Genomic DNA, 14,093 nt, shown 5'->3' with positions numbered 1-14,093 from the left:
GCTGGTCGCGACCGAATGAGGCCAATCAATGGCACATCCGGGTTTTGCGCCCGGCAGCCAGCCTGATTGACAGGCTAGCTGCCTGTCGGCAGTGAAAGGAGCTGCATGTCAGAGAGGGGGACGGGAGGGAGAAAGATCAACGGGCTTGGAAAAACATCAGAGGTGGGGGAATGTGGATGACATTGGGAATCGGGGGTGGGGGGTCAGCAAGCATCCTGGGGAGGAGCGAGGGGGTGCAGCCAGCGACGACATCGGTGTGGGGGGGGGGGGGGGGGGTCAGCCAATTGCTGATTGGGGTTCCTGTCAGCCAAATGAGCTTGTTGGGCCTGGATGAAGCACTCCTGCTCTTCCAGGCCACAAGCAGTGCAATAGAGGCACTTGCCTCTTGGATCCAGCCCTTTCCACCTGCTTTCACCTGACGTGAATGGGAAACTGGAACAGGTATGGTTAAATTTGTTTTAATTGTACAATACACAAAATATTAAGTACCTCAAGTATCGCAATGATGTACATTGCCTTTTTAAGTATCGGCCCAACGGCTTTAAGTGGTGGCAGGACTTCCTGGTGTCTGCTCCCCAGAGGCATCTAAATCTGCCTGGGTTAAACCCTTAAGTAGGTGTGTTGGAGCCGGGATGCGGTCCCACTCCGAAAACTTAGCATTTTCACTGCCTACCCGCCCCCAACCCACCCGTTCTTGTGGGTTAAAATTTACCCCAATGAGTTTCCATTCTCAGCTGGACCTTCAAAGAAAAGTGCATTGTACCATGGTGCTGTCACTGGCCTTCTAATGCTGCTATGGGCTGGTGGCCTGACTGCTTTCAGTAATGGAATCATGCTTGTGAGAAGAAGAAACATTAATTTTTTTTTTGCAAATTAGTTAATATCACAATCCAATAAAACTTTATTTTACATATCGACACATTTGCACTTTTTACTGCTGCCTTAAATGTACACTTCCTTTAGATGCTAAAGGTTACAGAAAGACATAACTGCTAGGTATCATAGCTGGAAATGTCACATTGCTCATTTGTTTATGTCTGGATTTCAATGTAATTGCCTTAAATAAAATATTTTCCCCCCTAAAAAATATTTTATTCTGGGAATAACGCTTCTTTACATTAGTTAGGTGTCAGTTTGGCTCAGTTGGTTGCATTGCCAACTCAAGACCCACTCCAGGACTTGAGCACATAATTTAATGCCATCACTTTAGTTCAGCGCTGAGCGAAATGCTGCATCGTTAAAGGTGCCATCTTTTATATGAGATGTTGAATTGGGGCCCTGTATGTTCAACTGGATGTAAAAGATCCCATGGTACTATTCAAAAAAGAGCGGAGAGTACTCCTGGACATCATCAGCAAAAATAGTAATAACAGTTTATTCATCTATTTGTGGGCCCCTACCATGCACAAATTGCTTTGTTTGCTTGCATAACAGTGAATGCACTTCAAAAATAATTTATTGGCCTTGATAGGGGCTACATAAATGCTTCTCTCTCTCTCATATTTAACTGGTTCCAGTCAATGGATGTCATACTAAGAATTGTATTCAGAAGAGATCTAATTAATTTTAAGTGTGTATCATGCAATATGGTGAATTTATATGTACCCTATAATATTTTTAGCCGTAGTTGTAAGTGTGAGTCGTTTGATTTTATATCATGTGTCTATTGGTACTTTAAGATATTGTATGGTATAGTGCTTCTGTTTTTAGTCTTATCCTTTGGAACAGCAATGACTTTGAGTATACCTTTCTGCTTTCCCCACAGATGACACTCCAGACCTCTCCTATTGACTGTATTACCTCAATTCAGATGTTCAATAGCACTTACACACTCTACTCACACAGGTTAGTAGGATTTCTTTCTCTGGTTCTACTGGACAGAGCCATGATTGTACTGAAACTTAAAGCTATATACTGTATAGAACAAACTTTTAAATCTGAGCAGTTAGAAAGTGAATCAGGTTAAATTAACCTTTTTAAATCAGTAATATATTTATACAGAATTTTAGGTGTGGTTAGTACATCTTCATTTGTTCTCCCCTAGCTTTGGAGTCAGTTTAGAGTGTTTAGAATGCTGGAATCTATTATGAAGGAAGGAGTAACAGGACACTTAGATAATCATATGATTAGGCAGAGTCAACATGGTTTTATGAAAGGGAAATCGTGTTTGACAAATCTATTGGAGTTTTTTGAGGATGTAACTAGCAGGGTAGATAAAGGGGAACCAGTGGATGTAGTATATTTGGATTTTCAAAAGGCACACGATAAGGTGCCACACAAGAGGCTGTTACACAAGATAAGGGCTCATGGAGTTGGGGATAATATATTAGCATGGATAGATAATTGGTTAACGGACAGAAAACAGAGTAGGAATAAACGGGTCATTTTCAGGTTGGCAGGCTGTAACTAGTGGGGTGCCACAAGGATCAGTGCTTGGGCCTCAGGTATTTACAATCTATATTAATGACTTGGATGAAAGAACCGAGTGTAGTGTATCCAAATTTGCTGACGATACAAAGCTAGGTGGGAAAGTAAGCTGCGAGGAGGACACAGAGTCTGCAATGGGATATAGGCAGGTTAAGTGATTGGGCAAGAAGGTGGCAGATGGAGTAAAATGTGCAGAAATGTGAGGTTATTCAATTTGGTAGGAAGAATAGAAAAACAGAATATTTTTGAAATGGTGTGAAACTATTAAATGTCGCTGTTCAGAGGGATTTGGGTGTCCTTGTACACAAAACACAGAATGTTAACATTTAAGTACAGCAAGCAATTAGGAAGGCAAATGGCATGTTGGCCTTTATTGCAAGGGGGTTGGAGTACAAAAGTAAGGCAGTCTTGCTGCAATTGTACAGGGCTTTGGTGAGACCACATCAGGAGTACAGTTTTGGTCTCTTACCTAAGGAAAGATATACTCGCCTTAGAGGCGGTGCAACAAAGGTTTACTAGGTTGATTCTTAGGATGAGAGGGTTGTCCTATGAGGAGAGATTGAATAGAATGGGCCTATACTCTGGAGTTTAGAAGAATGAGAGATGATCTCATTGAAACATATAAGATTCTGAGAGGGCTTGACAGGGTAGATGCTGAGAGGCTGTTTCCCCTGGCTGGAGAGCCTAGATCTGGGAGCATAGTTTAGGATAAGGGATCGGCCATTTAGGACTGAGATGAATCATGGAAAGGTTACAGCACGGAAGGAGGCCATTTGGCCCATCAAGTCCGTGCCAGCTCTACGCAAGAGCAATCCAGCTAGTCCCGCTCCCCCGCCCTATCCCCGTAGCCCTGCAAATTTTTTCCTTTCAAGTCCTTATCCAGTTCCCTTTTGAAGGCCATGATTAAATCTGCCTCATCCACCACCTCTGGCAGTGCATTCCAGATCCTAACCACTCGCTGTGTAAAAAAGTTTTTTCTCATGTCACCTTTGGTTCTTTTGCCAATCACCTTAAATCTATGCCCTCTGGTTCTTGACCCTTCTGCCAATGAGCCCAGAGTGCAGCCGGGGATGCTTATCCTTGCTGGGTTTATCCTTGCACCCCTTTTTGGAGAAGGAGAAATTTCTTCACTCAGAGGGTTGTGAATCTTTGGAATTCTCTATCCCAAAGGACTGGATGCTCAGTCATTGAGTATATTCAAAGCTGAGATCGATAGATATTTGGACTCTAAGAGCATCAAGGGATATGGGAATCGGCCGGGAAAGTGGAGTTGACGTCGAAGATCAGTCATGATCTTGTTGAATGGCGGAGCAGGCTCGAGGGGCAGTATGGCCTACTCCTGCTCCTATTCCTTACATTCTTATGTTAGCAGTGCAAAAATCAATATTCCCTTTATGAAACAAGTACCAGTAAAGTTCAAAGTCATGTTTGGGGTTTTATGGTATTGTGGATGTCCCGATATCCATGTGAAACACTGTCTAAACCCCTGCCGTAAGTTAATCCCTAGTTTTTTTGCAATTCATCAGTCCTATTGTACACATTTCCACATCGGAAAGAGTCCTGTCGGAGATTCTCTGACCAGTCCGATTACTTGTTTGAACATCAAAACCAGTTTGTCAACAAGGTTTTAGCCTTTTTACTTCCTTCTGCAAGGTTTTGTCATGTGTACACTTTTCTTTATTTATTCGTTCACTGGATGTGGGCGTCACTGGCAAGGCCAGCATTTATTGCCCATCCCTAATTGCCCTTGAGAAGGTGGTGGTGAGCCGCCTTCTTGAATCACTGCAGTTGATGAGGTGAAGGTTCTCCCACAGTGCTGTTAGGAAGGATGTTCCAGGATTTTGACTCAGCGACGTTGAAGGAATGGCAATATATTTCCAAGTCGGGATGGTGTGTGACTTGGAGGGGAACGTACAGGTGGTGGTGTTCCATGTGCCTGCTGCCCTTGTCCTTCTAGGTGGTAGAGGTCGTGGGTTTGCGAGGTGCTGTCGAAGAAGCCTTGATGAGTTGCTGTAGTGCATCCTGTAGACGGTACACACTACAGCCACGGTGCGCAGGTGGTGAAGGGAGTGAATGTTTAGGGTAGTGAATGGGGTGCCAATCAAGCGGGCTGCTTTGTCCTGGGTGGTGTCAAGCTTCTTGAGTGTTGTTGGAGCTGCACTCATCCAGGCAAGTGGGGAGTATTCCATCACACTCCTCACTTGTGCTTTGTGGACTCCAAGCATTTCAGTCCTTGCATGCTTACAGACCTCATTTTGCAGTTTTTCCCAATTTGTGCCAGTTTCAAATGTCTTTGCCATAGTTTTCGGCCCTGAAGCAAGAATCGACGAATGTTGTCTGTGACCATTGGTCATACTTGCTGCTTGAAGCAACTGCCTGCAGGGCAAGATTTCACCAATTGCCTCAATATGTGTAGGATTCTCCAGCCAGCTCCTCAAAATTCAACCTAAACAACCTAAAATCACGGAGAACAGATTGTTGGGTCTTGACCAGAGAAACTGACCCAAGGACAAAACTTGAGGTATTACAAAAGCGCTCCAGTTTAGATTTAAGGAGTGGAGAAATGTTGATCAGGGTGATTTATGCTGAATCTCATACGTTCAAAGTTGATTTCTTCATGTTCAAGATTGATCCATCGTGTTTATTTCAAGATCTGATGATCATTGGTCTGGCATCCTTGGCCCAGCTTCTGCTGCTTCAACATAGGTGTATTCCAAAGAGTCAGTTATCTTCAGCAACAAGAGATGCCACTAAAGGTCCGAGATGCTTTTGGGATTTTTCACACCACTTTGATAATATCCATTCTCCATCTGAAGTCTAGCTGTAACATTTGAGCATTAAGATTTGCAAACTTAATTTTTTTAAATTCATTCTTGGGATATGGACATCACTAGCAAGACCAGCAATTATTGCACATCCCTAATTGCCCTTGAGAAGGTGGTGGCAGGCTGCCTTCTTGAACCTTGTGGTGAAGGTGCTCCCACAATGCTGTTAGGTAGGGAGTTCTAGGATTTTTACCCAGCGACAATGAAGGAATGACATATGTCCAAGTCAGGATGGTGTGTGACTTGGAGATGATGGTGATCTTATGCGCTTGTTGCCCTTGTCCTTCTAGGTAGTAGATGTCACAGATTTGGGAGGTGCTGTCAAAGATGCCTTGGCAAGCTGCTGCAATGCATCCTGCACATTGTACACACTGCAGCCACAGTATGCCAGTAGTGGAGGTAGTGAATGTTTAAGGTGGTGGATGGGCTACCGATCAAGCAGACTGCTTTGTCAATATACTAATTAAAATTCTGGTTCCAAGCATGAAGTATTGAAAATGCAGAATTACTATAATAGTTGCAAGCAGATTTGTGAATTTAATTTTGGGAAATCCTGACCATGTACCATTCTCTGTTGAGTTAACCAATTAATCAGTATGCTCACCGTACTTATTTAATACAATAGTTCTGATCCATATCTTTTTTTTAAAGAATTCTTAAATACCGTGACACTTTTTTCATATGATAAAATCTTAAATTTAAAAAAGAAACAAAATTTACAAGGGGTAAAGAATAAACTAACTGTACCAAATAGTATCGTACCTTACAACACATTTTTCATAAGTACAACAGGGTGAAAAGAGTACAACAAAGTAGCAGGAAACCAGCTACAGAGTCTGAATCTATGTTCTGGAAGACAGGAAGTTAAGATGGACGTCTGGTGCAATGGTAGCCTGTCCCAGCTATCTGGATCATCCTACTGCATCTGGGGAGAAGCAGCAGAGGAAAAATGGGTTCTAGGAACCCCAAGCTTGTTGGATCACAGGCCAAGGCAGAGTTTGTCTAATAGCTATTAGGTGAAGGGAAACGTATAAACTTCTATAATTTCATTGTAGATTCAAATATTAATTAATTTTCAGCTGGAAACGGTGCTTGGTGTAAGTAGAATCCATAATAGCTTTTACATGGGAAATGAATTAATATTTGAAATGTCAGGGGAATGGAACTAAGTGGATAGCTGTTCCAGCAAGCTAGTACAAGCATGCTAGGCTGAATGGTCGACGACTCTGCTGTAAAATGTTATTATTTTAAGTTTTCTTTAATTTTGGTTTTACTTTTCATGTGCTTTGATAATCTTGATAGTAATCATTAGACATTTTCTCAACTGCTAATTTTCCTACTAACACTTATTTTCAAATCGTTTTGTTTCTAATTAATATAAATGCACACTCGTTTCTTTGGACTGACAACAGCAGAGCACAGTCTAATTTTAAATGATTGAAATCTGTTCAAATATATGAGATTCATGGGATTCATCCAAACTCCATAATTATGTACCTGCCTTATAACTCATTAGAGATAGCTAATAGTGTAAGAATAACTGATTTTTATTTTGTTGACCAGTTCAGTGTCCTACATTTCAATAATGTTGCTTTCGATTTTCAGTTACCTAGGACTCGGTTTGATGTCGGCGAGACTGGCAATTTTAGGAGGAACTGAAGGTAGACCACGTAAGTTAGGATAATGGATCATTAATTTCTTCTACTTCGCGGTGCATACCAAGTGTCCTGGAATCGAGTGAGACCACTTAAGCCTGTTATATTCTGTTATGTAAAGTACTCGGCACTGGTACAATCAAAGGCAACAAAACACTCCTTTAGTGGGAGTGGTGGCAGCTGCAAAGTTAAATAACTTTGCCTCTTTCTTCCCCACCCCCCTCCCCCAGCAGCACTTGCCATCAATCTGGTGCAGTCCTCTCCACCTTCCATTCTCTCTCCCCCCTCCCCCGACATTATGGAAGAGCCTGGGACACATGTATTGCACATGCATAAAGTTAGTTCATTTACACTAGCGCATGGGAATCCCACCACCTCCAAGTCACCTACCATCCTGACTTGGACATATATCGCCATTCCTTCATCACCACTTGGTCAAAATCCTGGAATCCCTTACCTAACAGCACTGTAGGAGCACCTTCACCACACAAACTGCAAAGGTTCAAGAAGGCCCACCACTACCTTCTCAAGGACAACTAGGGATGGGTAATAAATGTCGGTCTTGCAGTCGACGCCCACATCCCGAGAATTAATATTTAAAAAGTTGCTTTTGAATCACATTTGCAATCAGTGTGCAAACCTTGTGCATGCACACTTCTGTTATTGCCATACCTGCCCCAAAGTGTAAATGGGCAATGTGGCAGCAATGCGAACCAACTTGTTTGCAGAATCTCTTCAGTGGGAGGGGTTCTGTATTATAAAGCAGCTATTACAAAGACAATGGAAATAGATTGTATTATTTGTATCTGAGGTGATATGAACCAGAGGCAACGGTAACATGGGTAGATTACGCATGAATTTGATAAAGGAAGGGTTGGCGACATTGTACTATTGTAGGTCACAATCTATCATTCAGAATATAATGGAACGAGGTTTGTATTCAGGTCACCTGTTCCCTTTTAATTTTTTCACTTTGAACAGTTAGTGGAAGAAAAATTCTTTTAAAATTGTCAAAGGGCATTGCTGCCTGGAGCAGAAAACCTCTGCGTGCACTTATCTTACTTGCAAGGGAATTAGAACATTGTTCTACAGGGGTCTACAAAAGCGGTGGATCTTTGCCCTAACCACCCTGACTCCTCTCTTTTAATGAACAGATTGAATTTAAAAAAAGTCTGGAGAAATTAAATGTTTAAGATATTTTCATTCTATGTTCCAGAAAGATTTAGCAACGATTTTAACTCTGAAATGATCTGTGAAGAAAATGACAGTTCAGTTCTAACATTCTGATTTTGTAATTATGCTGTCATTGTATTGTTCACTCACTCGCAGTTGAGAAAGGACAAGAGCTAGTAAGTTGCTGCTTATCACCAGACTACAAAGCAGAGTGGGAGCATGCTGACATTGCTTACAGCATCAAAGGACAGAAAGCAGGTACTGTACCTTTTTTAAATACATTTGCTTCTAACTTATCAACCTCCTGATACAATGGTAGACTACTCTAACAAATAACAAACTGTACAGAATCATAGAATCTTACAGCACAGAAAAGGCCCATCATGCCTGTGCCGGCTCTTTGGACAAGCTATCCCAATTAGTCCCACTCCCCTGCTCTTTCCCCATAGCCCTTCAATTTTCTCCCCTTCAAATATTTATCCAATTCCCTTTGAAAGTTACTAATGAATCTGCTTCCACCGCCCTTTCAATTAGTGTATTCCAGATCATAACTTGCTGCGTAAAATAATTTCTCCTCATCTCACCTCTGGTTCTTTTGCTAATTATCTCAAATCCGTGTCCTCTGATTACCGACTCTCCTGCCAGTTACAAAAACCCATTCTGAACACCTCTATTAAATCTCCCCTTAACCTTCTCTGCTCTAAGGTGCACAACCCCAGTTTCTCTAGTCTCTCCACATAACTCGCTGCATAAAAAAAATTCTCCTCATCTCACCTGTGGCTTTTTTGTCAGTTACCTCAAATCTATGCCCTCTGGTTATTGACCCTTCTGCCAATGGGAACAGTTTCTCTCTATCTACTCTGCCTAGACCCTTCATGATTTTGAATACCTCTATCAAATCTCCTCACAACCTTCTCTGTTCCCAGGAGAACAACCCCTGCTTCCCCAGTCTATCCATGTAACTAAAGCCCCTCATCCCTGGAATCATTCTAGTAAATCTCTTCTGCACCCTCTCTAAGGCCTTCACATCTTTCCTGAAGCACGGTGCCCAGAACTGGACACAATACTCCAGTTGTGGCCCTGGGAGTCCTCAACATTGACTCTGGACCCCATGAAATCTCATGGCATCAGGTCAAACATGGGCATGGAAACCTCCTGCTGATTACCACCTACCGTCCTCCCTCAGCTGATGAATCAGTCCTCCTCCATGTTGAGCACCACTTGGAGGAAGCACTGAGGGTAGCAAGGGCACAGAATGTACTCTGGGTGGGGGACTTCAATGTCCATCACCAAGAGTGGCTCGGTAGCACCACTACTGACCGAGCTGGCCGAGTCCTGAAGGACATAGCTGCTAGACTGGGCCTGCGGCAGGTGGTGAGCGAACCAACACGAGGGAAAAACTTACTTGACCTTGTCCTCACCAATCTCCCTGTCGCAAATGCATCTGTCCATGACAGTATTGGTAGGAGTGACCACCGCACAGTCCTCGTGGAGATGAAGTCCCGTCTTCGCACTGAGGACACCATCCAACGTGTTGTGTGGCACTACCACCGTGCTAAATGGGATAGATTCAGAACGGATCTAGCAGCTCAAAATTGGGCATCCATGAGGCGCTGTGGGCCATCAGCAGCAGCAGAATTGTATTCCACCACAATCTGTAACCTCATGGCCCGGCATATTCCTCACTCTACCATTACCAACAAGCCAGGGGATCAACCCTGGTTCAATGAGGAGTGTAGAAGAGCATGCCAGGAGCAGCACCAGGCGTACCTAAAAATGAGGTACCAACCTGGTGAAGCTACAACTCAGGACTACATGCATGCTAAACAGCGGAAGCAACATGCTATAGACAGAGCTAAGCGATTCCACAACCAACGGATCAGATCAAAGCTCTGCAGTCCTGCCACATCCAGTCGTGAATGGTGGTGGACAATAAAACAACTAACGGGAGGAGGAGGCTCTGCAAACATCCCCATTCTCAATGATGGCGGAGTCCAGCACGTGAGTGCAAAAGACAAGGCTGAAGCGTTTGCAACCATCTTCAGCCAGAAGTGCCGAGTGGATGATCCATCTCAGCCTCCTCCCGATATCCCCACCATCACGGAAGCCAGTCTTCGGCCAATTCGATTCACTCCACGTGATATCAAGAAACGGCTGAGTGCACTGGATACAGCAAAGGCTATGGGCCCCGACAACATCCCAGCTGTAGTGCTGAAGACTTGTGCTCCAGAACTAGCTGCGCCTCTAGCCAAGCTGTTCCAGTACAGCTACAACACTGGCATCTACCCGACAATGTGGAAAATTGCCCAGGTATGTCCTGTCCACAAAAAGCAGGACAAATCCAATCTGGCCAATTACCGCCCCATCAGTCTACTCTCAATCATCAGCAAAGTGATGGAAGGTGTCGTCGACAGTGCTATCAAGCGGCACTTACTCACCAATAACCTGCTCACCGATGCTCAGTTTGGGTTCCGCCAGGACCACTCTGCTCCAGACCTCATTACAGCCTTGGTCCAAACATGGACAAAAGAGCTGAATTCCAGAGTTGAGGTGAGAGTGACTGCCCTTGACATCAAGGCAGCATTTGACCGAGTGTGGCACCAAGGAGCCCTAGTAAAATTGAAGTCCATGGGAATCAGGGGGAAAACTCTCCAGTGGCTGGAGTCATACCTAGCACAAAGGAAGATGGTAGTGGTAGTTGGAGGCCAATCATCTCAGCCCCAGGGCATTGCTGCAGGAGTTCCTCAGGGCAGTGTCCTCGGCCCAACCATCTTCAGCTGCTTCATCAATGACCTTCCCTCCATCATAAGGTCAGAAATGGCGTTGTTCGCTGATGACTGCAGTGTTCAGTTCCATTCGCAACCCCTCAGATAATGATGCAGTCCGAGCCCGCATGCAGCAAGACCTGGACAACATCCAGGCTTGGGCTCATAAGTGGCAAGTAACATTCACGCCAGATAAGTGCCAGGCAATGACCATCTCCAACAAGAGAAAGTCTAACCACCTCCCCTTGACATTCAACGGCATTACCATCGCCGAATCCCCCACCATCAACATCCTGGGGGTCACCATTGACCAGAAACTGAACTGGACCAGCCATATAAATACTGTGGCTACGAGAGCAGGTCAGAGGCTGGGTGTTCTGCGGCGAGTGACTCACCTCCTGACTCCCCAAAGCCTTTCCACCATCTACAAGGCACAAGTCAGGAGTGTGATGGAATACTCTCCACTTGCCTGGATGAGTGCAGCTCCAACAACACTCAAGAAGCTCGACACCATCCAAGATAAAGCAGCCCGCTTGATTGGCACCCCATCCATCACCCTAAACATTCACTCCCTTCACCACCGGCGCACTGTGGCTGCAGTGTGCACCATCCACAGGATGCACTGCAGCAACTCGCCAAGGCTTCTTCGACAGCACCTCCCAAACCCGCGACCTCTACCACCTAGAAGGACAAGAGCAGCAGGCACATGGGAACAACACCACCTGCACGTTCCCCTCCAAGTCACACACCATCCCGACTTGGAAATATATCGCCGTTCCTTCATCGTCGCTGGGTCAAAATCCTGGAACTCCCTTCCTAACAGCACTGTGGGAGAACCGTCACCACACGGACTGCAGCGGTTCAAGAAGGCGGCTCACCACCACCTTCTCGAGGGCAATTAGGGATGGGCAATAAATGCTGGCCTCGCCAGCGACGCCCACATCCCGTGAACGAATAAAAAAAAAAAACAGTATTTTATAAAGGTTCATCATGACTTCCATACTTTTGTACTCTATGCCTTTATAAAGCCCAGGATCCCATAAGCTTTTTTAACCTCTTTCGCAACCTGCCCTGCCACCTTCAACGATTTGTGCACATTTATCCCCCATATCTCCCTGTTCCTGTACTCCATTTAGAGTTGTGCCCTCTAGTTTATTTCCCAAACCAAACCAAACCAGACTCACGCTCAAATGTGGATTGAGCATGTGCGGGACTGAACAGAACACAATGGATGCTGTGGTATGGATACGGAACCAAGGCGGGTAAATGTAGTTAAAATACAGATCAGCCATGATCTAATTGAATGGCAGAACAGGCTCGAGGGTCTGAATGGCCTACTCCTGTTCCTATGTTCTCGTGAATGCATCAAGAGATATTTAATGTGCCTCACTCTCACTGATCCCCGTGTAAAAAAGTTATGCATTTCCTAGCTGGTGGTGAGTTTTGTTTCTATCACGTGCTTATCTGTTTCCAGACCACACATTTACAGCCCTCCTCCCAGGTATGAGGGAGGGGCAGCATGGGCCAACAAATTATCCCCATAATTGTCACGTTGTGATTGGTTGGTAGGAGCACAGAAGGAGAGTGAAGTAGTGTCCATTTTTTCTCTGTCCACAAGGATGGTGCTGCACAGCACTTCACCTGGCAATCGTCCTAGGATTGATTAAGCTCACCCAGTAAAGCAAATGTACTTGATTGGTGTGCAGCCATAGAACACCAATCGCAGCCTTCTGCTAGAGCTCCAGGCTTAGTGACGTGTTTAATAATAACTGAATCTCGGACACAAACATCCTTTTCACTAACTGGTTGCAATACAATTTTGTGAACTAGACTAACTAGATAGAGAAAGAAGTAGTGATGCTAATCTGAATTTTATAGCTTTTTTTTAAACCTCCTTCATCCTCTTCTAATTTGGAACATATTGACCATTCTCCAGTCAAAGCTGATTTTGCTCATTACTTGTTCCTAAGGAAAGTGAATGTGATTTATTCCTTTCTCCTGCTCCAGCCTGACTACTATTAATTTTGTGAGTAAGTGGTTGTCTAATGGTTGAAATGTTTGACCATCAATTTTTGCTACACCTGCATTAAACTACATAAGTAGAAGTATTTGTACATTCTTAGTTTTACATAAAAACCTGAAGTTGATGAACAGCTGAGCTCTTTTTTTTCTCTGTTTGCTTGTATTCTAGGAGAACCTCTCTATGATTCCTGTTATGCACGAATAGAAAAAATACTCTACAAAAAAGTGCATAAGCCTGAAGAAGTGGCGAACTTGTCGTTTTATGCATTTTCCTACTACTATGACAGAGCAGTTGATGTTGGACTTATTGGTAAGTGTTTGATGGGACTAATTGAACTCTAGTCCCCTTGATGGTCTAGTATGAGTAAAGTCATCATCCAGTGAAGAAGCAATACAGGTGCGAATGTTCCAATGCTGAATTGTTCCAATGCTGAATTAGATGATCTCAACCAGAGCAGTAGTTCAGGTGCTACATTTGGGGGTTGATATTAACCCCCCCATGATGGGTGGGAGGGGTTAAAAATAAAAAATTGCAAAACACGATCCCAACCCACCGCGTAGGCGCCTGCTACCATTTTTACAGCGGTGGATTGCATGGCGTGACTGTGTCCCGTCTTGGAGAGGCGGGACACTTCATTATAACATTTAAATAAGGCTCCCACAGTGCAGTTGGGAGCCTAATGTAAATTTAACGGTTGCCGGCCAAGGCTCCCTCCCTCCCAAACGCCAGTCCGACCCCCACCACCACTTCAACCCGTGATCTTTCCCTCCCTCCCGATTGCCTGTCCGACACCACCGCCCCCTCCCCACAACCCGCGATTCTTTCCCAATTGCCAGGAAACGTCCCAATGGTCTCCGGCTGCGGCCTTCTGCCGCTGGCATCACCACCCAGCAGCCAGCCAGCATGTTAATCTGGCCGGCTACCAGGCTGGAAATGGAATCAAAAGATGATTATCAGGTCCTGCCATTAAATTTGGCAGGACCTCCACATCCCCGGGATTTCCCCCCCGCAAACAATCGCGCTCCCCCGTTCCCTCCCTGCCACCCCGTAAATATTGGAGCTGTGGCCTTGGTGCCCCTGAACTTGGAAGGAGAGAGATTAGTGAAGGACTGTGCACCTGAGGGCTATCCAGAGACTTCTACTAAAAAATGAGAATATTTGGGCATTGGATGAGAGCGGGGTTGGCTGTGATTGAGTAGCCTACCAGCACTCACATCAAGAAGAG

General features: G+C 44.6%; 1 protein-coding gene across 1 annotated transcript in view; it reads left to right on the top strand.

Moving 5' to 3' along the window:
• The window catches only part of entpd6 (ectonucleoside triphosphate diphosphohydrolase 6), an 81,748-nt gene that overhangs the window by 60,197 nt on the left and 7,458 nt on the right, over positions 1–14,093 (top strand). The window contains exons 8-11 of the mRNA XM_067989315.1: positions 1,766–1,845; positions 6,858–6,922; positions 8,237–8,338; positions 13,037–13,177. Of these exons, the coding sequence (XP_067845416.1) occupies positions 1,766–1,845; positions 6,858–6,922; positions 8,237–8,338; positions 13,037–13,177 (388 nt within the window). The remainder of the gene's footprint in view (positions 1–1,765; positions 1,846–6,857; positions 6,923–8,236; positions 8,339–13,036; positions 13,178–14,093) is intronic.

The sequence above is a fragment of the Heptranchias perlo genome, chromosome 8 (assembly GCF_035084215.1).
Source record: "Heptranchias perlo isolate sHepPer1 chromosome 8, sHepPer1.hap1, whole genome shotgun sequence".
Lineage (NCBI taxonomy): Eukaryota > Metazoa > Chordata > Chondrichthyes > Hexanchiformes > Hexanchidae > Heptranchias > Heptranchias perlo.
This window is presented reverse-complemented; position numbering and strand designations above follow the sequence as displayed.